The sequence below is a fragment of the Cebus imitator genome, unplaced genomic scaffold (assembly GCF_001604975.1).
Source record: "Cebus imitator isolate Cc_AM_T3 unplaced genomic scaffold, Cebus_imitator-1.0 Scaffold15, whole genome shotgun sequence".
NCBI lineage: Eukaryota > Metazoa > Chordata > Mammalia > Primates > Cebidae > Cebus > Cebus imitator.
In genome coordinates this window covers 3,065,710-3,088,702 of record NW_016107330.1, presented here as the reverse complement: position 1 = coordinate 3,088,702, position 22,993 = coordinate 3,065,710, and the positions used below count along the sequence as shown (strand labels likewise).

At 50.5% G+C, this 22,993-nt stretch overlaps 2 protein-coding genes and 1 long non-coding RNA gene across 4 annotated transcripts in view; 1 reads left to right on the top strand and 2 right to left on the bottom strand.

The window, feature by feature from the left end:
* Nucleotides 1-3,988: 3,988 nt before the first annotated feature.
* Nucleotides 3,989-5,599, bottom strand: LOC119467687. The gene is made up of 2 exons (XR_005196233.1): nt 5,368-5,599; nt 3,989-4,628 (listed from the first exon to the last, which is right to left on the bottom strand). It is a non-coding gene; the product is annotated as an uncharacterized LOC119467687 (long non-coding RNA).
* NPPA (natriuretic peptide A) lies at nt 4,285-5,735 on the top strand. Its single transcript, XM_017504333.2, has 3 exons — nt 4,285-4,505; nt 4,623-4,949; nt 5,432-5,735. The coding sequence occupies exons 1-3, from the start codon at nt 4,383-4,385 to the stop codon at nt 5,441-5,443; spliced, it is 462 nt and encodes a 153-aa protein (XP_017359822.1). The 5' UTR covers nt 4,285-4,382; the 3' UTR covers nt 5,444-5,735.
* A 2,247-nt stretch (nt 5,736-7,982) lies between these two features.
* CLCN6 (chloride voltage-gated channel 6) overlaps nt 7,983-22,993 on the bottom strand; it is a 40,080-nt gene continuing 25,069 nt past the window's right edge. Inside the window, exons 11-23 of one of the 2 annotated variants that reach the window (XR_001817925.2) lie at nt 22,427-22,540; nt 22,021-22,187; nt 21,345-21,471; nt 17,622-17,748; nt 17,230-17,383; nt 16,911-17,070; nt 16,716-16,822; nt 15,171-15,357; nt 13,846-14,003; nt 13,508-13,630; nt 12,591-12,698; nt 12,369-12,494; nt 7,983-10,927 (exon numbers count right to left, since the gene is read on the bottom strand). Coding sequence is in view for 1 of the 2 variants with exons in the window: in XM_017504290.2 (XP_017359779.1) it covers nt 10,847-10,927; nt 12,369-12,494; nt 12,591-12,698; nt 13,508-13,664; nt 13,846-14,003; nt 15,171-15,357; nt 16,716-16,822; nt 16,911-17,070; nt 17,230-17,383; nt 17,622-17,748; nt 21,345-21,471; nt 22,021-22,187; nt 22,427-22,540 (1,773 nt within the window). In the remaining variant the exon portion in view is untranslated. Of the gene's footprint in view, nt 10,928-12,368; nt 12,495-12,590; nt 12,699-13,507; nt 13,665-13,845; nt 14,004-15,170; nt 15,358-16,715; nt 16,823-16,910; nt 17,071-17,229; nt 17,384-17,621; nt 17,749-21,344; nt 21,472-22,020; nt 22,188-22,426; nt 22,541-22,993 lie in introns of both variants that reach the window. The other variant, XM_017504290.2, reaches the window with a different exon arrangement.

The window sequence follows — 22,993 nt, the reverse complement described above, 5'->3', positions numbered from 1 at the left end:
TTCTTTTTTTTTTTTTTTTTGAGACGGAGTTTCACTCATGTTACCCAGGTTGGAGTGCAATGGCGCGATCTCGGCTCACCGCAACCTCCGCCTCCTGGGTTCAGGCAATTCTCCTGCCTCAGCCTCCTGAGTAGCTGGGACTACAGGCACGCACCACCATGCCCAGCTGATTTTTTGTATTTTTAGTGGAGACGGGTTTTCACCATGTTGACCAGGATGGTCTCGATCTCTTGACCTCGTGATCCACCCGCCTCGGCCTCCCAAAGTGCTGGGATTACAGGCTTGAGCCACCGCGCCCGGCCCCCAAAATATCATTTTCAAAGTCAGCAGTGATCATCCCTAAGTATGCACCAATTTCTCCCAACTGGGGCTTCTGCTTTGGACCATCTGGGTCTCAGAGGATTATGCCATGAATGCATTGGGGTTGTCGTGTCAGCTCTGCACACCGGTGACACTGCACACTGTGGGGCTCCCTGCAGCAGCCCACGGCATCCCCCTGGAGAATCATGAAGCCAAACTCTGGGCCAGAAGCTGGTAACACCCAGATTCTGAATTCTCCCGTTGATTTGCAGTGCTCCACCCATCATATGACTAAGATGACGTCTTTCCAGTGATAAGGAAATAAAGGGCTTTTGAGTTTTCAGTCAGTGGGAGAGGTGGGGATGGGGGTGGGCCTGGCTTTCTGTGCCTGTTACTTTTCTTCTCTCTCACTCCCACAAGCTGCTTCTAACCACCTTATTAAATACTAGATCCCCCCGACACTCATCCCCCCAGGCTGAGCGGGAGCATGGAAATGAAGAGAAATTTTACATCAAGCCGCTTTCTGGTTTGCGCTTTAATAAGATCTGGGGTAACAAGTGCCATTGAGGATGTTTGTGTTTTTGCGGGGCTCTGATAGTGCAGGAGATGATGGCTCTATTCAAAGCCCTCAGGGCAGCACAACTGAATATCCATTTCCTCCCTGCACCCTGCAAAAAAGCCTGGCTAATAGAGACTCAACAGACGACACTCACGTCCCACTCCAGGTTCGCTCTGCAAAAGGACAAGTGATTTTAATAAAAGGAGGTGGGAAAATTCTGGAATTCTCTTTCTAGAACCCTGGATGGGACTTCCGCTTCTCCTTGGGCTACCTGCAGACTTTAGCAGTGGCTCAGGACAGAGGAGCAGCATCGCCACGGAAGTCCCTGCTCATATCAAAGGCCTATCTCAAAGGGCATCTCCAGGAGACAGGCAGCATGACGCACGCAGCACCAGCATGCGTTTCCCCCACTGAGGGTGCCGCTGGATCCTCTTTGCTAATAATAACCCTGCCAACCGAGCAATTAAGCTGTGAGCACATTCCAGGGACTCATCAGGATATGAGAGGTTTTTGCCCCGCAAGCTCCTACTTAGAATTGCACCCATTTCAGGCTCGGTGCAGTGGCTCCCTCCTATAATCCCAGCACTTTGAAAGGCAAAGGCAGGAGGATTACTTGAGCCCAAGAGTTCGAAACCAGCCTGGGCAACATAGCAAGACCCTATCTTTATTTAAAAAAAAAAAAAAAAAGAATTGCACCCATATCAGATTTCAATTTGAGCTTGGCTGACCCAAATCAATCGCCAAATCTGTGTCTGTTACTTTTCTTCTCTCTCACTCCTACAGGCTGCTTCTAACCATGCCGTGAAATATTAGATCCCCCTGAACACACATCCCCCAAGGCTAGCCAAAGAGGGCCCCTTTTGTCTTGTCTTAGAATAATATTACCCTGGATGCCTCTTGTGACCTCCGGCCACTTGCTGCCCTGATTTCCAACTTTATGGCTGCACGACACCCTGACCACCTAGTCAATCATGAGGTCAGCACAGCTCGGGACAGATCTGGCCAGGACAGAGCTGGTCACTCAACACACATTTTCTGAGCTTCCAAAGAGTGGATTAAAACACATTCGCTGTAGAAATAGATCAGAAGAGCAGCCGAACACACACAGACTTGGTAAGCACACAAAAAGCTATAATCCCAGGGACACAGGGAAGGTGAAGGACCTCCCTTGGAGCACCTGAAAGATAGGGAATGAGGGTTTAATTGGGGAATGCAGCTAAGAGGTGAGGAGGCTGTACTCTATGTGAAATAGACTAAGATACGGACATCAATGTCAGACCTGGAGTTAGTCCTGGTTCTGCCACTTAGGCACTTAGTGGCCTTGGCCAAGTGGCATAGCCTCTCAGGCTCAGTTCTGTGTCTTTGTAAGTAAGGACAATGATATCTACTGCCTGGGGATGGTGATCAAAATAAAATCATTTCCATAAAGCTCTCAGCTGTGTGCCGGGCATGTTATAAGCAATCAATAACGACAACTATCATGGCCATCTTGCAGGGACTCAGCACTGCACACTTGATGCGTGTTCACACGTTCTCAGCTCACCTGGGCTCCCCAACAACCCTGCAAGGTAGGCAGGGAAGGTTTCTACTTTATTTATTTATATTTTTTGAGACCAAGTCTCACTCTGTTGCCCAGGCTGGAGTGCAGTGGCGCCATCTTGGTTCGCTACAACCTCTGCTTCCCACAGTCAAGCCATTCTTGTACCTCAGCCTCCTTAGTAGTTGGGATTACAGGCACGTGCCACAACGTCCAACGGATTTTTATATTTTTAGTAGAGACAGAGTTTTGTCATGTTGGCCAGGCTGGTCTCGAACTCCTGGCCTCAGGTGATCCACCCATCTTGGCCTCCCAAAGTGCTTGGATTATAGGCATGAGCCACTGTGCCCAGCCGGTTTTTACATTCTTTCTCATGTTACACACAAGGAAAATAAGGCCATGAAGATGTATGCAACTGGTTTGTTTTGGGCTACAGTGCAGGTCTCTTGACCCTTCAAATTTAGTGTTTTCCCCCAGTATACGTTGTATTGAATGATAAGGGCTAACACTGAGTTCAGTGCTTAGCAAACAGGGCATTCATTAGACATAGACGGACTTGGCCCAGCACGGTGGTTCACTCCTGTAATCCCAGCACTTTGGGAGGCTGAGGCTGGTGGATCATGAGGTCAAGAGATTGAGACTGCCCTGGCCATCATGGTGAAACCCCATCTCTACTAAAAATACAAAAATTAGCTGGGCATGGTGGTACGTGCCTGTAGTCCCAGCTACTCAGAAGGCTGAGGCAGGAGAATCGCTTGAACCTGAGAGGCAGAGGTTGCAATGAGCCGAGATCATGCCACTGCACTCCAGCCTGGTGACAGTGAGACTGTGTCTCAAAAAAAAAAAAAAAAAAACAACCTAAAAACAAAAAACAAACACCATAGACAGACTCGCTGCCTGTTATTTCTCTTTTAGGGGTCAGGGAGATTGTGACCTTGGTGGCTCAGTCACTTGCCTAGCCTCAGGGAATGAGGTGGAGGGCATTGAGGTAAACTGGCTATACCTCCTTCATTCCCACCTCTCTCCCTTCATTGACCAAGTGGCAATGGGCACAAGTCCAGGAAGCGCAGGGGGCCATTACAAGTCTGAGTATCTATAAACTGCAAGAGATGAAATGAAATTGGCTGCGTTCTCAAAGCCTATCCCCTCAGCATGTTGGAGGAGGGTCACAGGGGACGTGGAGGAGGAGGAGCTTTAGAGAGAGGATGCTTGTACCCCCCCGGCTTTTCTTGATATTTCTGTTTGGGGGTTGAATTCTTGGGAGCTTCATCACATTTGCTTCTTGGCTGACTTCATATTCTAACAAATAACTCCCTTTCACCTGACCATGTAGAGGAACGGACAGCCAGGGATGAGGGCAGCCTTGTTTTAGGCCACGTGGCAGATGAGGCAGGTGTGAGGCCAGCTTGAGCATCTGGACCCATTTGTCTCGGGCTGCTAGCTGCTTGCCATTTTCTCCTCTCCGCCCTTATTTGGAGGCCCTGACAGCTGAGCCACAGACAAGCCTGGGGGAGCTGGGCACCAGCCAAATGTCACCCTCTGTTTCCCTGCATGGGTACCAGTGTCGAAGAGAAAGAATCCTGAGGCATGGCGGTGAGATAACCAAGGACTCTTTTTTGCTCTTCCCACACCTTTGAAGTGGGAGCCTCTTGAGTCAAATCAGCAAGAATTCGGCTCTTGCAGCGGAGGGTCTGGGGGGCTGTTGGGGCTGCCCAAGGCAGAGGGGCTGTGACAAGCCCTGTGGGATGATAACTTTAAAAGGGCATCTCCTGCTGGCTTCTCACTCAGCTGCTTTATCGCTGCAAGTGACAGAATGGGGAGGGTTCTGTCTCTCCTGCGTGCTTGAAGAGTGGGGAGGACTATAAAAAGAGGAGGCGCTGGGCAGTTCGGAGACAGGGACGGACGTAGGCCAAGAGAGGGGAAACAGAGAGGAACCAGAGGGGAGAGACAGCAGCAAGCAGTGGATCGCTCCTTGACTACACCAGCATGGGCTCCTTCTCCACTGTCACCGTGAGCTTCCTCCTCTTTCTGGCATTCCAGCTTCCAGGTCAGACCAGAGCTAACCCCATGTACAATGCCGTGTCCAATGCAGACCTGATGGATTTCAAGGTAGGGCCAGGAAAGTGGGTGCAGTCTGGGGCTAGGGGGCTTTTGGTGCTGTTCTCATTCATCTTGTCTCCAAGTCAATGAGGCTTGTCCCTTTCCTTGTATTTTCCTTGTGTAAAGAATTTGCTGGACCATTTGGAAGAAAAGATGCCTTTAGAAGATGAGGTCGTGCCCCCACAAGTGCTCAGTGAGCAGAACGAAGAAGCGGGGGCTGCCCTCAGCCCCCTCCCTGAGGTACCTCCCTGGACTGGGGATGTCAGCCCAGCCCAGAGAGATGGGGGTGCCCTTGGGCGGGTCCCCTGGGACTCCTCCGATCGATCTGCGCTCCTAAAAAGCAAGCTGAGGGCTTTGCTTGCTGCCCCGCGGAGCCTGCGGAGATCCAGCTGCTTTGGGGGCAGGATGGACAGAATTGGAGCCCAGAGCGGACTGGGTTGTAACAGCTTCCGGGTAAGAGGAACTGGGGATGGAAATGGGATGGGATGAACACTATTGGGAGACACCTTTAGCAGGAATTATTCCCTCTGAACTTTCTGCCCCAACACCGTGAGTGCCCCATAGGTGTCAGGACACACCATCTATCATCCTCAGCTACAGTCTGCCGAGAAAATGCTAAAAAAAAAAAAATAAAGTGACTGCCACTAGCGCTGGGAAATTAAAATATTCATAGGTCCAAGTTATCTTTGCGTGGCTGATTAGCAGTTCATGTTCCTCTCCAGAACTGCAAGATCCCGAAGGGCTTAAGTGACATTTACTCTGCTGAGTAACTTGCTTATCAATTCATGAAGCTCAGAGAGTCATCAGGCTGAAATGGGGGCTGGTGGGAAGGTGGTCAGTAATCAAGCTCAGAGGGTGGGCACACTCATACATGAAGCTGACTTTTCCAGTACAGCCAGGTCACCAGGTCAGATATGTCTGTGTTCTCTTTGTAGTACCGAAGATAACAGCCAGGGAGGACAAGGAGGGCTGGGCCCTGGGGCAGACGGCAAGAGACTCTTGTCCCCTGGGGTCTCTCCTGCAACTTCGTGTCATCTCATTGCCCTGGAGTTGTGATCATCCCATCCAAGCTGCAGCTTCCTGTCAACAGTTCTCATATTTTATGCTAACTGTAGATGAAGTGGTTTGATTGTGGCTTCCTCGCCTCTCCCACACCATGCATTAAATTTTAAGGTAGAACCTCACCTATTACTGAAAGTAGTTTGGAAGTGAATAAATTTCAGCACCATGGACAGAAGACAGATGCCCGCGTTGGTGTGATTTCTTCCGTCTCCAGGGAGAGTTCAGCTTGATTTTCCTTGTCATTTTACTCTTTGTTAGAGAAAAACAAATGATCAATTTTTCGTCTTCCTTTCATTTCTCCCTCTTTTTTTGTGGGTCGTTGGGGAGGCCTCAAATTCCACCCCCAGTGGTTTTTGGTGACAGGGGTTTTTGCTGTTTTTAGAGGAGGACATTCAGAAAATGAGAGTATTTAGATTCTCTCTGATACGTTTCAAGCGAGATGCTACAGTGAAGGTAATGGTACTTTTTAGTTTTGAAAAGAGTAGGCAGAGTGTTGAGTTTAAAAGCTGAGCAGGCCGGGCATGGTGGCTCACTCCTGTAATCCCAGCATTTTGGGAGGCCAAGATGGGCAAATCACTTGAGCCCAGGAATTTAAGACCAGCCTGAGCAATAGAGTGAGACCCCATCTCTACAAAAAAAAAAAATTAAAAAATTAGCCAGGCGTGGTGATGTGCACCTGTAGTTCCAGCTATTTGGGAGGCCGAGGTGGAAGGATGGCTTGAGCCTAGGAGGTGGAGGCTGCAGTGAGCTGGTATCATGCCACTGCACTCTAGCCTGGGTGACAGAATGAGACTTGTTTCAAAAATATAATAAAAACTGAGCCCAGTGAAGACAGGTTTGCCATGCAGACAAACTCTGAGTTTATGTGCCTTTGGTGTGCTAACAAGTATTTAGAAAATAGCCATAGTCTTTGACTAATTCGGGTCCAAAGAGCCTGGGCTTGTATTTTACTAAGATAAGAGCCACTGGAGAAGATGCAGGCTTTTTCTATCTGCTCCTGAAAAGGGTATTGTTCTGAGCACAAAAAACCAGGGTTGAAGTTCACCTTAAACAGAGTGACCTGTCTTCCCACCTGTTACCCCATGGACCCCACCCTCCTCATCAGATTCTACGGCACTCCAACACCTCACACCCACACGTGCCCTTGTGCCCTTATTTCTCCTGTTCCTTTCACCTGGGTTTCCTTCCTCTGGTCCTCCCGAGGACATTGTACTCATTCCTTAAGTCTCATGTGAGCACCACTTCTTCCCTGATACCTCATGCCCAGTAACAATGAGTCTCTTCACAGGCAGCATTTCACATGCAACAGTAATAATAGCACACAACACGAGCTGCCAGTGTGCAATCGCTTGTGTCTATGTCCCTAGGCTGCAAGCTCTTTGAGGGCAAATGCCCCTTTGTCACTCTGAGTTGATGTCCCCTAAATGTTGGTCAAATTGCCTTGGTCTTGTCCAGAAATTGGGAAAAGAGGAAACGAAGTGGCAACTTGCTCCTTGCAGAGGAAAGTGGGAGGGTCCCAGTGAACTGCTGGGAGGGGGTGGAGGTGGGGGGAAAGCTTCTTCTAACCACTTCCAGTCAAAATGTTCCCTATCTGGGCTTTACACACTGAAGGGCAGAAACCGGGAGGCAGACAGAGAATGACAAGGATGAAGCTAAGAGTGACAGGAGACAGCGCTGGCCCAAACCTGGCTCCAGAGGTCTGGTACGGTATTATCGGTGTTATGAGTTGCCAGCAGGGGAAGTAGCAGCTGGGCCCATTCCCAAGGCGTCTCCATAACACAGGGAGTTCTCATCGAATAGAAATGACAAATACACAGGCCCCCAGGAGTTCCAGAACACTTGGGGCTAGATGCAGGGCCTGAATTGACTGCAACTGTTTCTGTCCCTGATGGAATGATGATTCGAAGCAGATCAGACGGAGACAGAGGCCCCGCTTCTTGCAAAACCAAAAGCAAGCAACCAAAATGCAATGGCAGATGGCAGTGACAGAAGCTGGCCACAGGTCTTTACCTCTCCAGACCCATCACCAGTTTCACTTCTTCTGGTTGGACATCAGGGCATCTGCTTGTGGGGAAAATTCCTAATAGAATAGAATGGATTCCCCATCTGCTGCTCCAGGATGCTGTTGCTAGCAGGAGGAGATGGTTTCTAGAGGACAGGATGGGAAAGGGTGCTCATCAGGGAGAAACAGATACTGCTGACTTCTACTAAGACCCACAGGATGAAATCCGTTCTTATTAAGGTCGCTGCTTGGTACAGAGAAATGGACTCCTGTGGATGAAGAGCCCTGTTGGGCAGCCGCATAGGGAGAGCTCTGAGACTATAAAACCACATCCTAGTGTAATTTTCACACATCAGAAACAGGGGGAATGAAATAAAAACCAAGTACCCCTTGAAAGAAAGAGCAGCATAGAGACAAAAGGCTAAAGGAGACAGAAGACATTTTATTCTGACATGTTATGGTTACAATGAGAACTCCCAAGTTCCAAAGGTTCAAATAAAAATAGCATTTTACAAATTAAAAAAAATACAATTTATATACACAGTGGAATTAGCTCACATCATACAAACCAACAGTGCAAACAGAAAAAGGAAGCTGCGACAGTGGCAATAGCCAAGGTCCGCAGAGCCGTGGGGCAATACTGCACGTCAATACTGCGGGGCTGGAGAGGCTTTCCTGTCACCCAGGGTCATGTCAGTGCATAATTCTGCATCACAAATGTCATACAGAGGGCTGGGTCCAGAAAGTATCCCTTCCAGCTGGGAACTGTTAATCAGGGTCATGAGCAAATCATCCCACAGCACAAGGTCCCACAGCCAGGGCCGGGGACCCCTCAGTCCCGCTCCCCAATCATCTCGCCTAGGAGCCACGAGAGGTCAAGCTGCAGACGAAAACACAAACCACCACCTCTAGCCACCCGCAGGATCCCCATCCAAGGATCTGTTTGACTGAGGCACCTTAGCACTCGGTAGTGGGGCTGCTAATGGGTGAGATGCTGAAAGGCTGGTTTCTAATGGACAGAAATGGAAGGAGCGAGGCTTACAGTTTACTGTCACGAGTGGAGAAGTTGTTGTCTTTGGACTTATCTGGAAAGGGCAGATGCAGAGAGGAGAACAGGAAACCATGTGCCTTTGCATGGGGCCTGGGTTTGGGGCCTCCTTGGCGGCCATCCAGTCAGTTTAGGGGAGGGAGGCATTTGCATTCTACTGTCTATCTCTGGACTAAACTCATGGGAACAAAATATCTGGTGACTTAAACACAACAGGATGGGCACGAGGGATGAATTCCAACATTCACCGGGTCAGCCTCGAGGCAAGCGGCTGCTGATCCGGCCCTCCAGAGGCCAGGGTCCTTCTGCAGGGCGTTAGCTTTGCCAACTCTAGGAAGGGGCGGGGAGAGGGGATGAAGTGTCTGTGACAGTTGATCACACCATTCTCCTGACTTGGACAATTGGCTTCCTTTTTAGTAAAATGAAGAAATAACGTGATCAAGCTCTGAACACTGCCATAAAACAGTGGCAGCTGGCCGAACACATTTAAATAAGAATTGCCTTTTTGGTCCTTGTGATGTCCTATACTATTTCCTGGGAGTATCATACCCCATTTCACATGTCAGGTGCATTCTGGAAGGCAGAAACATTTAGAAGTCAAAGTAATTTTGGTCAAAGAGATAAGAAAATGGGGAAAACGGAAAGGGCCACAGTCAGTTGGAAAAGAACTTGAAGCAGCCCCCTCTCTGGAGTGGAATTATTCCCCAGAGTGTGCTGAGTGCAAGACCTGGACTGGTAGAGAAAGGACTGATGCCCACCCCAGGGTGAAAGGTAGCCTTGGCCAAGGAGGTTGCCCAGGGCTGGGCCCGAGAGAGCTGTGCTGCCAGGGCCAGGCGCCGGGGCCCGTGGGCAACCTCAACGTTTAAAAAAAAAAACTAAATGTAAATGAAGGCCATCTTGAGCCAAAGCACGTCTGCCCCAGGGATGCCGGCTGGGACTGAGATGGCATGTAGAAGGTAGGGGAAGATAGGCACAAATGCCCAATGCCCAGATGCTCACTTTGGGTGCCTAGTCAGAGGGGGCTGGCCAGCCTGGAGAAGAATGACAACACTGAACAACAGGGCTGGTTCCCAGGCTTCATGCAAAACTCCCGGGCACGTGCTGGCAGGAAGAACCTCCCCACGCACCCTCCCTGCGGCGTGGGAGACTCTCCTGAAGGGCTTGTTTATGTAAGCTTGGGATGGCTAGTGCAGGGAGGAGAGAGGTGTTTGTGAGGTTCGGACACGCTCTTCCTCGAATAGGCCATCCGCTTTATCATAGCACGTACCTTTTAGCGGTCACTGGCTCAGAAGTGCTTCCTTTCTATCAATGGTACCATTCCCCAGAGTTCAGTAAAGCTGTTTCATCTAGGAGTGCCCTGCTTTTAGCTAACTTTGGTGGGTGATGCCAAGATCCTCCGGGTTCTGGCTGCTCCATCATGAAGATGGAGATCAAAACTTAAGGAAATGAAAAGGATCAGGATAGAAACATGTTACTCGGAGACCAGGAAAAATCTGCAAATGGAGATAAAGGGGTAATGTTAAGAACTAGGGTAGATGTAAATCTGATCATAACATCAGATATATCACCCAGAGGTTATGAGTGTGATTTTAATGCTTTGTGTTTCTGGTGGGTGGTGGTTCTAAGGAGAGTCAAACCACAGGCAAGACGGGAGCCTCTGCTCACACCCAGGAAGCAGAACCTTTCCCTTAAAACAAACCAGCAAAGATATGGAGTTAGGAGTCCTGAATAAGGGACGGCCTCTCTGGAATACGGAGAATTTTCTCAGCGCTCGATTCCTAAATCTGGTCATTAACTGAATGCTGTAACTGGTGTCTCCCCAGCTTTTGCCTTGGCCAAGTCCCTCTCACACATTTAAGGCCACAGCCGGGATCTCGAGGAAGGTAGCAAAGACGGCCAGGAACACCGCTCGGAGTGCAGCCCACGGTCCGCCTGATTCCACCTCTGGTTCCAGCTTGGTGGGGCCAGGGGTGGGTCTGTGCCAACACTGGAAGGTAGGAACATGGGGAGCAGGAAGCAGGAAGATCCTTGCTGGGGAAGTCAGAAAAGTCCAAGCTCTGATGGTTCAAAACCACCCCCAGGACCTCTGACCAGCAAGGTGTCCGATGACTCCAGGTTTTCTGAGAGAGTGGGTGACTGGGAATCTTCCATGCCCTGAACAGCCCCAGCCAGCTGTGCCAGCCGGAGTGAGCATGAGCTGCCTCCTCAGGCAGCCCCAGGAGACGGTGGGCTGGCCCGTCAGATGGTCTGGTAGTGCTGCCTCAGCCTGGCCTGCAGAAATTCATAGGTCAGGTTGTGCCGTGTGATGATCCCCACGATCTAGGGCAAGGAGAAGAAGGCCCAAGTCACCTGCAGGGTATAACCTGCTCTGAGAACAGGAGTGACAGGGGCCACCCTGTTAGTTTGTCACAGAATGTGGTGGGACAGCGGACCAGGCCTGGACAGTGCGGGGCCAGACACAGCTTGACTGGGATAAACAGATAATGAGGGCTCACACACTGGAGGCCAAGGGGACAAGGTTAGCTCCAAACAGGGCCTGGGCCAGCTACCATCTCAACTAAAATGTCCTTCCACAGTGCACGTGCTCAGCGCTCAGCTCCCACCATGACCAGCCTGCTGCAGACAGGCAATGGAAGGGGGCTTTGAAGACTCCTGAGATTATGACCCCTGCCACGCCTCATACTCACCACCTTGTAAAGTGACCTATGAGAGTCACTGTGACAGTCATTTGGTTAAGTGGTTCCCACGTGTCACTGTTGTTGGGAACCCCAAATCCACGTCATAAATGATGTTAGGACTCTGTCAGTGTGGTTGGCAATTACATTTCAAAGGACACATAAAACCTGTGTAAGAGCACACTACAGATGCCAGGATCAGGCTGCACAGAAAAAAGACTGAGATAGGGCATGGTGCCTCACGCTGTAATCCCAGCACTTTGGGAGGCCGAGGCAGGTGAATCACTTGAGCTCTGGAGTTCAAGACCAGCCTGGGCAACATGGTGAAACACCATCTCTACCATAAATACAAAAATTAGCTGGGCATAGTGGCGCACACCTGTGGTCCCAGCTACTCAGGAGGCTGAGGTGGGAGGACTGCTTGAACCTGGGAGGTCGAGGCTGCAGTGAGCTGAGATCGTGCCACTGCACTCCAGCCTGGGCGACAGAGCGAGACTCTGTCTCAAAACAACAACAGCCACAACAACAAAAGACTGAGAGGGTAGCTTTGAAAAGTTACCACGGCGACCCACAGGGTAGGGACGACGGTTTGGTTTTCGCTTGTTTTTTGCTTATAAGTGTTTTTGTATTTTCCTACAGTGAAATAATATTTGTGTAATAAGAAAACAAATTTCTAAAAAGAAAAAAGGAAAGTTTGCAGTAATAATTACTAAGTGTTTGATCTTTGTAAAGCACAAAGTACTTTGCTTGAAACACTCTCATCTAATGCGCGAATCCCCACACAGGCGGAGAACCAAAGAACATGTGGTCTGGAGTGAAGAACATTTCAGGAGGAAGACACAGACCCGTGGAGGTGGGGCTCTGGCTGGAAAGGACAGCCAGGAGAATGCGGTGCCATCTGCTGGCAGGCAGGAGAAAGGGTCCCAAGCGCACAGAAGCCGAGAGGCGTTCCAAGCCACAGTGCACAGCCATCCTCTCCCCTCCCGATGGGATGCCTTCGCTACTGGTGAGAAGCCTGGATGCACAAAGAGCGTCTGGCTGGGGTATCCTTTCTTGAAGGTGGGGTCAGGCCCCGGGCCACTCACCTCTCCCACGGCGTTCACCACGGGCAGGTGGCGCAGGCCCATGGTTCTGAACAGGTTGAAGACTTGGGAGACGTGGGTGTTGGGTGAGATGGTGAAAGGCGAAGGGTTCATGTATGGGGTGACATCCTGCAAAGAGACCACACGCGTGTCATCGGCTGCCTGAGACGCCAACAGCACGAAGGGGCAGCTCTGCGTGGGACAGGCCCAGGGGGCCCTTCTCACCACGATCATGCGGGGGTTGAGCAGCGTGAGGTCGAGGTCGTGGATGTCGGGGTACCGCGGGTAGTCCTCAGCCATCTCGGCATAGGAGAGGCGCGGCTGGCTGGCACTCTGCAATTCCAACCAAGACACTGTCATGCTCGGGCAGCAACGGCCAGCAGGGTCAGCCCGGAGCCCATCCCTTGGTGCCTGCATCTGCCCAGCCCGGGCCCGAGGGAGGCGGGGCAGCAGCAGACACTCCAGTCTGAGAGCTCTCCAGTCACGCCCAGTCCGTGGCCAGGTCCTAGCTGTCACACTGTGGGCAAGTCCCCTATCTCTCTGTACTCCCTTCCTTCCTTCATGAGATGCAAATGGGTTACCTGGAAGTTTAAGTAAGAAAAGTGCTAAGTGGCTGGGGCGGGGTGGTGAATGTAACCCCCCTCAAAAGGTATGGCCAAGTCCTAAGCCCTAGTACCTATGAATGCAACCTTTCCAGAAACAGGGCATCTGGAGATGTGATAGAGCTCAGATAAGCCCATGCTGGATTAGGGTGGGCCCCAAATCCAGTGATTTGGGGAAAGGAGAGAAGATTGGTGTGACAACAGAGGTGAGGATGGGGGCTGCTTTCAGTCAGGAGCACCAAGGACTGCAGGCAACTCCCGTGAATCAGGAAGGGGTGAGGGCAGCTCCTCTCCCAGAGCCCAGAGAGCGCTGCCCTGGTGACACCTGAACTTTGTACTTCTGGTCTTGAACCATGAAGGAACAGACTGCTGCTGTTTCTTGCCACCCGGCTGTGGCGACTCCTCCCCTAACTCCACTCTGCACCGTGTGCCTCACATTCAGCTTTCCCCATGGCACTGTCCGTGGCCCGCCGGGCAGCGCCCAACCTCGAGAGCTTCATCAGGCCTGGCCTGGCTGGTTTCTGCATCGGAGAGACTTACCGACTGGCTTTCAGAGTAACAGACTCCTCGGACAAGCAGGGTGACAAGCTGTGACCGAAGGATCAGGCCGTGGAAGGTCAGAGGGCGGAAGCGCTCCTCCATGGTCCAGTCTTCACTCGGGGACTGGTCAGGGTATAGGTTGGGGTAGGGGGTGTATCTGTTACACAAAAACCAGATGCTGCCTGGGATACCCTCAGCAGGAGCGCTTCTCATCCATGTTCCCAGCCTGCTCCCTATCCAACGTTCCCAGGAAACTCAGGAGCCACCTCACAACATCTGAGCCAAGGGCTGACTCCACCATGTGCAGCCCTGCGGGCAGCTGGGGCCCCCACTCTCACCTCCTCTCCAGCATCTGCTGCAGGAGGTCCTCCTTCTCGGCCGGCTCCTCGGAGGTGATGTGCTCATCGCACATGTTCCGCAGCTCGCTGGACGGGTACGACTTCATGGACTGGCTCCGTTTGCGCTGCTCGCCAGCCCGGGTGAGGATGCTGGATTTCTGTGGGTGGGGAGGCCACAGGCTACTGAGCGTGAGCAAACGAACAGAGCAGCATGGACAGCGCTTAAGGATTTGGGTGACAGGGATGGTCAGAGGCAGATCCAGGTGCAGGAACTTAAAGGGGCTGAGGTTCAAAGGAGTGGCTCAGGGGCTGGGGATTCAAAGGTGCCTGAACCCTAGGACTTGGCTACAGTCTCCATGGCTTCCTTTGATCTGGGAAGAGCAGCTTGATTCTCCAGAGGGGAACAACCCGTCTCCTATAGCCTGTCTTGGTAGAACTGTCAATCAGTGTGCCTGCCCCCAAAGCCAAGGAGTGGCACCCAACTCAAGTGAGAAAAGGAGATGCTCCCTCTCCCTGGATTCTGAATCGGAATCAGGAGGAACGCAAGGCCAATGTTCCTTCCTCCTGGTACCCGAGGGGTGTCTGCTAGACCCTGCACCTGGTCCCCACAGCACACGGGTTCTTGCCCTTCAGCTTTCCTGACCTGACAGTCCTGAGGTTTCCTATGGATTTCTTTCTCTTTCTTAAGTAGGTCCAAGTCCATTTCTGTTGCTCGCATCTCTAGAACTCTCCCTGATACTCTTTTTTTTTTTTTTTTTGAGACGGAGTTTCACTCATGTTACCCAGGCTAGAGTGCAATAGCGCGATCTCGGCTCACCGCAACCTCCGCCTCCTGGGTTCAGGCAATTCTCCTGCCTCAGCCTCCCGAGTAGCTGGGATTACAGGCACGCACCACCATGCCCAGCTAATTTTTTGCATTTTTAGTAGAGACGGGGTTTCACCATGTTGACCAGGATGGTCTCGATCTCTTGACCTCGTGATCCACCCGCCTTGGCCTCCCAAAGTGCTGGGATTACAGGCGTGAGCCACCGCGCCCGGCCTCCCTGATACTCTTACACAGTAAATAAACCATGAAAGCTGCGGACTTGAAAAACAGATCTGTCCATATGCTTACTGCGGCAAGAACGAACACAAGTCTTGATGGCTTGATAACGCCACCCCTTCTGTCAAATCTGCCCTCCCTGTCACATGTGATGAGAATAGTGTTAACTTCCCCTGAGAGCCAGTAACTCCACCCCAGCCAGGGGTGGGCAAAGCACTACGCCACGTGAAATGGGGGACCGCTGGATTCTCACCTACCTTTCCTCTCATGCCATTTTCTTTACCTTGAACTTGATGTTGTTACTGATGAGCTGGTTGCCCTTCATGAACTCCTTCTCATTGCCGCGGTTCTCTGTGACCACCGGGAAGGCGTGGTGGACCGTGGTGCGCAGGATGCTCACCAGAGACTGGATGCGGGTGTGCGGGTAGACGTAGGTCAGATTGGGCTCCATGATGTCGCTGGCTCTCAGCCTGGGGGAGGAGGGGAAGCCATCCAGTCTTGTGATAGCGCCTGCAGGCCCGTGGGAGCAAGCTATGCTGGCTCTCCATCCCTGCTCAGACCACACTGGGGGCTCTTCTGAACTGCCCCAGCCTCTTCCTCAAACCCAATGTGTTCCTTTGTACTTCCATCTCCTCACACATGCTGTTCCCCTTGCCTGGAATGCCCTGTCCTGCTGTGTCATGCCAGTGGACCCTGGCTCATCCCTTAGCTCAACAGCAACATCCCTTTCCCAAGAAGCCCCTCTGCTGGCCCAGGGGCTGGTCAAGCCCTCGCCAGCACCCGGCAGCACACTGTTCATGCTGTCCCCGTACTGCTCATTGTACTGCAGCATTTACAAACAGCATCTGGGCTGGGCGTGGTGGCTCATGCCTGTAATCCCAGCACTTTGGAAGGCTAAGGTTGGTGGATTGCTTGAGCCCAGGAGTTCAAGACCAGTGGGCAACACAGCAAAACCCCATTTCTATAAAAAATGTTAAAAATTAGCCAGGCGTGGTAACATGCGCCTGTGATCCCAGCTACTCAGGAGGCTGGGGCGGGAGGATCGCTTGAGCCTGGGAGGCGCAGGTTGCAGTCAGCTATAATCATGCCACCGTACTCCAGCCTAGGCAACAGAGTGAGGTCCTGTTTCAAATAATAATAATAAAATAATAACAACAACAACAACAACAGCATTTGGGTTCCCATTTAGATCAGGGCATGGCCCACAGATCAAGTCCATCGTGCTCACTGCTTTCCTGCTGCAATGGCGGAGTCCAGTAGTCGTGACAGAGACCACACAGCCTGCAACACTGAAAACAGCCTCCTGTCTGGCCCTCCACAGAAACGGCTTGCTGGCCCCTGCGTTAGCCATAAGGGCCTTGCCTGCTAGCTAGACACAGAAAGCCCAGGGTACCTGTGGATTAGTAGGCGGGTGATGAGGTGATTATGCCCAGAATAATCACGGCTGGCAGTAGGGTATTCTGGTGGGCACATGTGAAACAGGCTATTCTCACTTCTGGGGCTTGGCATACCCTTAGTTGAAACATTCGATCACATCACAAACTTGATCCAGAGACCTCACCTCATATCTAACTGGAATGCCATGGGAGCCAAACCACCATGAAGAGGCCCCCCACTGCAGTCCCCGCAGTGCCCATGTCCCCTTCCCTGTCCCTCAGCCCCCAGCCCACGGGTTGCTCCACGTTCTCACACAGGCTCAGGAATGGGTGTGCTGCTTCCTTCAGCCCAAGAAATGTGAGCTACTGTTTCCTACCCTAATACTAACATTTCTTAGGCCTTAGAGCTTGCACATTCTGAAACTGGGACATGAGCAAAATCATGGCCTTACTTGTCCATTTCCACCTCTGTCTCCCATTCCAGAAGTGGCACGCCTCGCAGGCCCACGTGGATATCATAAATGCCCTTATTGAAAAAGTCCCCTGTCCATTTGGCCACCTGAAACACAAAAGGAAGACCTAAAAATAGGTCCTGTGGGGTGAACTTGGCCCTGAGTCTGACGGAGGCCTAGAGGGAGTGTACTCACCATCAGTGTGACCATGATGGGGAGCCCGTAGGTAATCTCGTTGGTGGACTCGATCAGGATGACTGTAAGGCTGATGGTCATGCGGACCACCCCGCCCAAGAAAGCTGCTGCACCAATCAGGGCAAAGGTCCCCGAATAGATGTGGCCCAATCCAATGTAGCTAGTGAAGGAAAACACCGAGAACATGGCTTTGAGTCACTCTGGCAGGCTGTAGGGGGGACCTAGACCTCACACTCTTGTGCCTGTGCACATTCATGCATGCGTAGGCACAGACGCATGAACACACGCACGCCTGCACACACACGTACACACAGAATACCTTTTTAGGACATTGGCAACTAAACGTCCAAAAGCAGCTCCACACAGCAGAGAAGGCACAAAAAGGCCACTTGGAACAGAAATGCCGTAAGTCCAACATGCAAGCAAGAAATAGAGAACGAAGAACAAGGCCAGAGTGACGGGGCTGAAAGTACCTGCAAGGGAAGAATCGACCTGAGTCCCTCTACCAGATGCCTGCCAAGGCCCACCAGACCTACTGGGTCTGCCCATACCCCACGCCGGCTCCCCTTCTAACACTGGAGGCAGAAACCGATCTTTTGTCTGGATGGGCACTACAAAGAAGTCCTGGTCTTGCTCAGAATGAAGGGCAAGGCTGGCTGTGTCTGAGATGATAGCAATTGCCCAGGGATGGGCTGTAGTGCAGATACCCACCATCCTGGTGGAAGAGCTGGAGGATGGCAGACTCCTGGGGGTTGAAGAAGAGTGTGGCCATGTCATTGTAGGTGTCATTGGGACAAAAAAACGTCTTGATACTTGAATTCACGTCTTCTGATGTGACCTAAGAAGAAGGAATCAGAAAGTCAGCACAAGGACACCTGACTGAGTCTTCAAGTGGGATGTCTCCAGCTGGGTCCCAAACAGGTGGCTGAACAGCTTTCCCTATCAATCAAACAGGGCAAAAACAGACCTCTACCAATGGCAGCCACACACGCAAGTGTGTTCTTTACATTCAAATGCACAGATGAAGAATCGGGATGAGGGCCTTTGCTCATCCAAACTCATGATGAAAATGTCACTATGACTGATTCACCGTGAATTTGGCTCTGCTTCCTTTACTGGTGCTAACTTTGTAAGTGATGCTGCTGGAAGCCTGTTCTGAGGGCCTTAGGACTGGAGGGAAGATGAGGCAGGTGAGAGCAAGTGACTGGGAGTCAACAGGCATCTGAGGAGGAAAGTCCAGGGCACCCCTTGACCGAAAGCCCCAACTCTGCTTCCAAATGGAAAAAGCCTTTGATTTTGCTACAAAAAAAAAAAAAAAGCACCCAAATTTGCTGAAAAAGAAAACCCACCAATGCCTGGAATGCAGACCCAGTCCTTCAGTCTGCCTCTCCTCCTAAGCCCCACCTGGGGAACAGAACCCAAACAGAAAAACAGACTACTTCTACTTCTACATATTTTAGGCCTCGTTTTCTTGCCATCGTTCCACCATTCTTGTGGGAAGATGGGATCCTGGTTCTACCTGACTTGCTAGAGGGCAACAGTGTTTCAAGTGTGCTGTGTTATTTTCTAGTTGACAGTGTACAACGGAACAAAGCTGTACTTCACACCTATCGCTGTGCCTCCAAATACGGAGTGTTATTACAAAGGTTAACAAGACTATTGGTTTCTCCTGGATGACATTCTATTGAGGACGCTATGGAGATGCTCTTATATGGACTTGCTGACAATACCAGCGGGTGGTTTGTATGACCCCGCCAGGTGAAGTGGGCTGGGCAATAAGGGATGCAGGCTGCTGTGGAAACAGCACGGCACCACTGACTGGCAGCACCTGGCACAGGCGGGCCGTGTGCAGAGCCCCAGCGTTGTGGAGTGCACGGGGGATGAGCTGAATTGATGGCTTCATCACATGTAGTGCTTCCCAAACTGTCTGGAGGAAGTTCAGTCCTAGAGGCTTTCTGGAAAGAGTCCTGTGGTCAACTGCATTGAGAAACATCCTAGCAATTCTTGGAAATCAGTGTGTCTGCTAAAAGCTGAGCACAGGCTCCAAGCTCAGATGGCTTTGTCTCCGACTCTGCCACTCTCTAGTGACTTGGAGAAGTATTTCATGTTGTGACAGTTTCCTCATCTATAAAATGGCAAGAATACCTACCCTCTCACTATATATGACTGGCTGAAGGTTGTTGGTCAAGACCACACTGTGCCTCAGTCTCCTCATCTATCAAATGGGGGTACAGCTACTGGCCACCACAGTGCTGGTAAGGATTAAATGAGATAATGTAAAGTACTCAGTGGAATATCTGGTACACAATAAAGACATCAAACACTTATAACACTTACTGGAATAAGGCCTTAGAAGTTCTATACTAAAGGAACGTATTTAGGTTGGGTGCTGTAGCTTTCGCCTATAATCCCAGCACTATGGGAGGTCAAAGCAGGAGATCATTTTAGGCCAGAAGTTTGAGACCAGCCCAGGAAACATAGCGAGATCCTGTCTATAAAATAAGCTGGATGTGGTGGCATGTACCTGTAGTCCCAGCTACTTGGGAGGCTGAGATGGGAAGATACCTTGAGCCCAGAAATTTGAGGTTATAGAAAGCTATGATCATACCACTGTACTCCAGTCTGGGTGACAGAGTAAGAGCCTGTCTCTAAAAAGATGAAGAAGCAAATTTAATTTTTAGCTTATCTGAGCACAGAATCATTTTTTGTATGTTTTGAATCACATGCATCAAGGTATCTGTCTGGTAACGAGCTGGGCTTGGGAATAACTAGTAATAGGGGTCGGCAAACTTTTCCATAATGAGCCAGACAGTAAATATTTTAGAGTTGGTCAGTGACATACAGTCTCTGTGGCATATTCTTTTTTTTCCCTTAACTCTTTCAAAATATATAAACCAGGATGGGGGCGGTGGCTCACACTTGTAATCCCAGCACTTTGGGAGGCCAAGGCAGGTCAGGCGTTCAAGACCAACCTGGCCAACTTGGTAAAACCCTGTCTCTACTAAAAATACAAAATTAGCTGGGTGTGGCGGGTGCCTGTAATCCCAACTACTCAGGAGGCTGAGGCAGAAGAATTGCTTGAACCTGGGAAGCGAAGGTTGCAGTGAGCCAAGATTGTGTCAATGCACTCTAGCCCGGGTGACAAAGTGAGACTCCCTCCCAAAAATAAACCAAAAAAAAAAAAAAAAAGAAAAGAAAAATACAAATAATTTACATACATATATATATATATATAAATACATATACTGTGTGTATACATAATGTGTGTGTGTATGCATATATTAAAAAACCGTGGGCACTGAAGAGACTGTCCTCCAAGTTAAGGGCCCCAGTTGGGGATCTGAGAGATTTAAGTGGTTACCCTCAGTATTCACCAGGGATAGGGTCCACGCTCCTGATACCAAAATCCAGGATGCTCAAGTCCCAGATATAAAATGGTGTACATCTGCATATAACCTATGTAGGTCCTCCTATATACTTTAAAATCATCTCTAGATTATTTATAATACCCTAGGACAATGTAAATGCTGTGTAAATAACTTATACTGTACTGTTTCTTATTTGAATTGTTTTTTACCGTTGTCTTGTTATTTTTTATTTTTTGCATCCTGAATATATGTGATCCACAGTTGGCTGACCCCACATAATTCCACGGATGTGGAAGGTCGACGGCACTTACAGAACACTCACCTGTCTGTATCCAAGGGCTGGAATCACACATCTAGCTGACTCACTGAGCCACAGGTATAGCTCTCAGAGCCACTGGCTTAGACCAAAAAACACAGGGTGGATTAAGCTCCCTGGACTACCTTATGGGACCTGCTCCTCAGGGAAAGCCTCTGGAAAATACCGCACCCCCCGAAGGAGAAAAAGGAGAAATGCAGAAGGGCTCCTTCTGTACTTTTTCTCTCAATAGGTGCACCTATTCTCTCAATAGCATTGAGAGAAAAAGGACCCAACGCTGGGAAGAGGCAGAGGATGTTGGGAAGAGAGAAGCCTCCTTGCCCTAATGCAGACATTTCTTCTTCTCATCTCAAGAGTGATTGGCATAGCCACAGAGGCAATGAGGTGAGTGCTAAGCCTCTGGGCCGTGGCCCCTTCAGGTGAGGGGAGGTAGAAGAGTAACTGGGGCTCAGAAAGCACCTTGCTGTCACCTTCCCGAGTAGCTGTTTCCCATGAATTTTGTTCAACAGAGAGGAGTTCCCCTCTGTGATGCTAGAGTTGTTAACAGAAGTGGCAAAGACAGAGGGCATTTGGGGTACACCTTCTCTTGAGTAAAAAGATGACGACAAATTCCTGTATCTCTTAGCATTCGGGTATGGGTATGGAAGGAGGAACCCAATATATCTATTAGATCTCAACAGACGAAAGTCATGCATTTCGGGATTCTTCCTCGTGGGTATGGGATAAAGGTAGCAGATGCACTGGGGTTACCTGGAGCTGGATTGAGTCATTACCGATTTGACTCGAAGAGGATATCTGTCGGCATTCTCCTAACACCATCGAGGCCACAAACACCACCACAGTGGTTACCAGAGACACCAGGAGGCTCTCTAAGACTCTAGAAGGCAAAGCACAGCTATTATAATGCCACAGAAAGCAGCTCTGATTTCAGGAATTCAGAATATAACCCTGCCTACCCCCAACCCCAATTTCCCCAAAGAGCATTCACAGCAGCCCCGGTCAGTCCACACGTGTGCAGAATTTATCAGTGATTTGCTGTATTCCAGCAATTTGTTCGTAAAAAGTGGGCAGTTAAAATGGGCTGCTACGTCCACATCATCTCTCTCCAAGGAATGAAATGGCTTTCCATTATAAGTCTCCTGAGAACATGCCACTCGGCAGGGCCACGGTGACGCTTCTGACCTTGTCATGTGTCTGAGTGACAAGTCAGAACAGGCTGGGAGTCAACCAGCAACTCTGACATAAATTAAACTGGGTCAGCCCTTTGGCCTGTCAAGTAGAACAAACGCATGGCCATGTTTAAATTCTCGATCTTAGATGATAAATCAAAGCCATGGAGGCACGGTCTGCTCTCGGGAGAGATGGCTCAGCCCACACCAAGCTCAGGGAGCCACCGCAGGCTTGGGGGAGGCGACTGCGCAGATACCTGACGAGCTTAGGTTTCGGGTGCACGTTGCGCATACGGTACTTTGCAAGCCTCTTGTTCAGACAGTTGAATGTGGCTCCCAGGAGGCCCCCAATGACCCCCATCACGACGAAGAAACCCAAATCCATAGCTGTCCAGAGATGGCATTTTTTATCAGAGTCAGAGCACTGAGAGAAGGGGAAATGGAGAGGGAGAGAAAAACCATAGCAGCCATGAGAACCGGAAGAGAGAGAAGACAAGAAGACAGAAGCAAGAGTGGGGCTGCCTTCCCGCACGCGGAGCCTAAAGGGCGAGATGCACCCTGGAAGCTGTACCTAGCCCTCTGCTCACTTTTCTCTGGTCCTTCACTTAAGAGGAAATTTTCATGGGTCAAATTAGAAATCCTGGGGGAAAGGACAAAACATACCTTAAACTCGCCAAAGTTCAGCAATCCAGGGAGCTGGAAGGAACCCCAGCTTCCAAACTGAATCCCAGAACGGAAGAAGTTGAGAGTGAAGGTGGCAGACATGGAACAAAAGAGCTAGGGGAGAGGTGACAAAAGACAAGAAGGTTCAGGAATGGCATGCCATACTCTCCCGACCCTTCCTCTTGGTACCCACTAATCTACGTAGACACCTGCAGAATCCACATCGGGGTACAGGGATCTGGTAACCCCTACAGTAGATACGCCCCAAGTGTGACCAACTCTAGATCGGGCTTTAGGAAGTTTCCATTCCAGCAGCCTACTCTACTATGAGAGCCTATTTGGAGCCTTTACAGACCAGACCTTGCACCAAAAGGAAGGTTCAATGCACAGGGAAGGACGCCCTGCTCCAAGGGAGGAGATGGGCTCCAGTCCAGGCCCCGTCACTTCCTGCTTTAGGACAACAGCCAGTTTCACATTTTCATATCAGTTGGCTCATCAAGACAGGGTAACAAGGCAGGGCACGGTGGCTCATGCCTGTAATCCCAGCACTTTGGGAGGCTGAGGCAG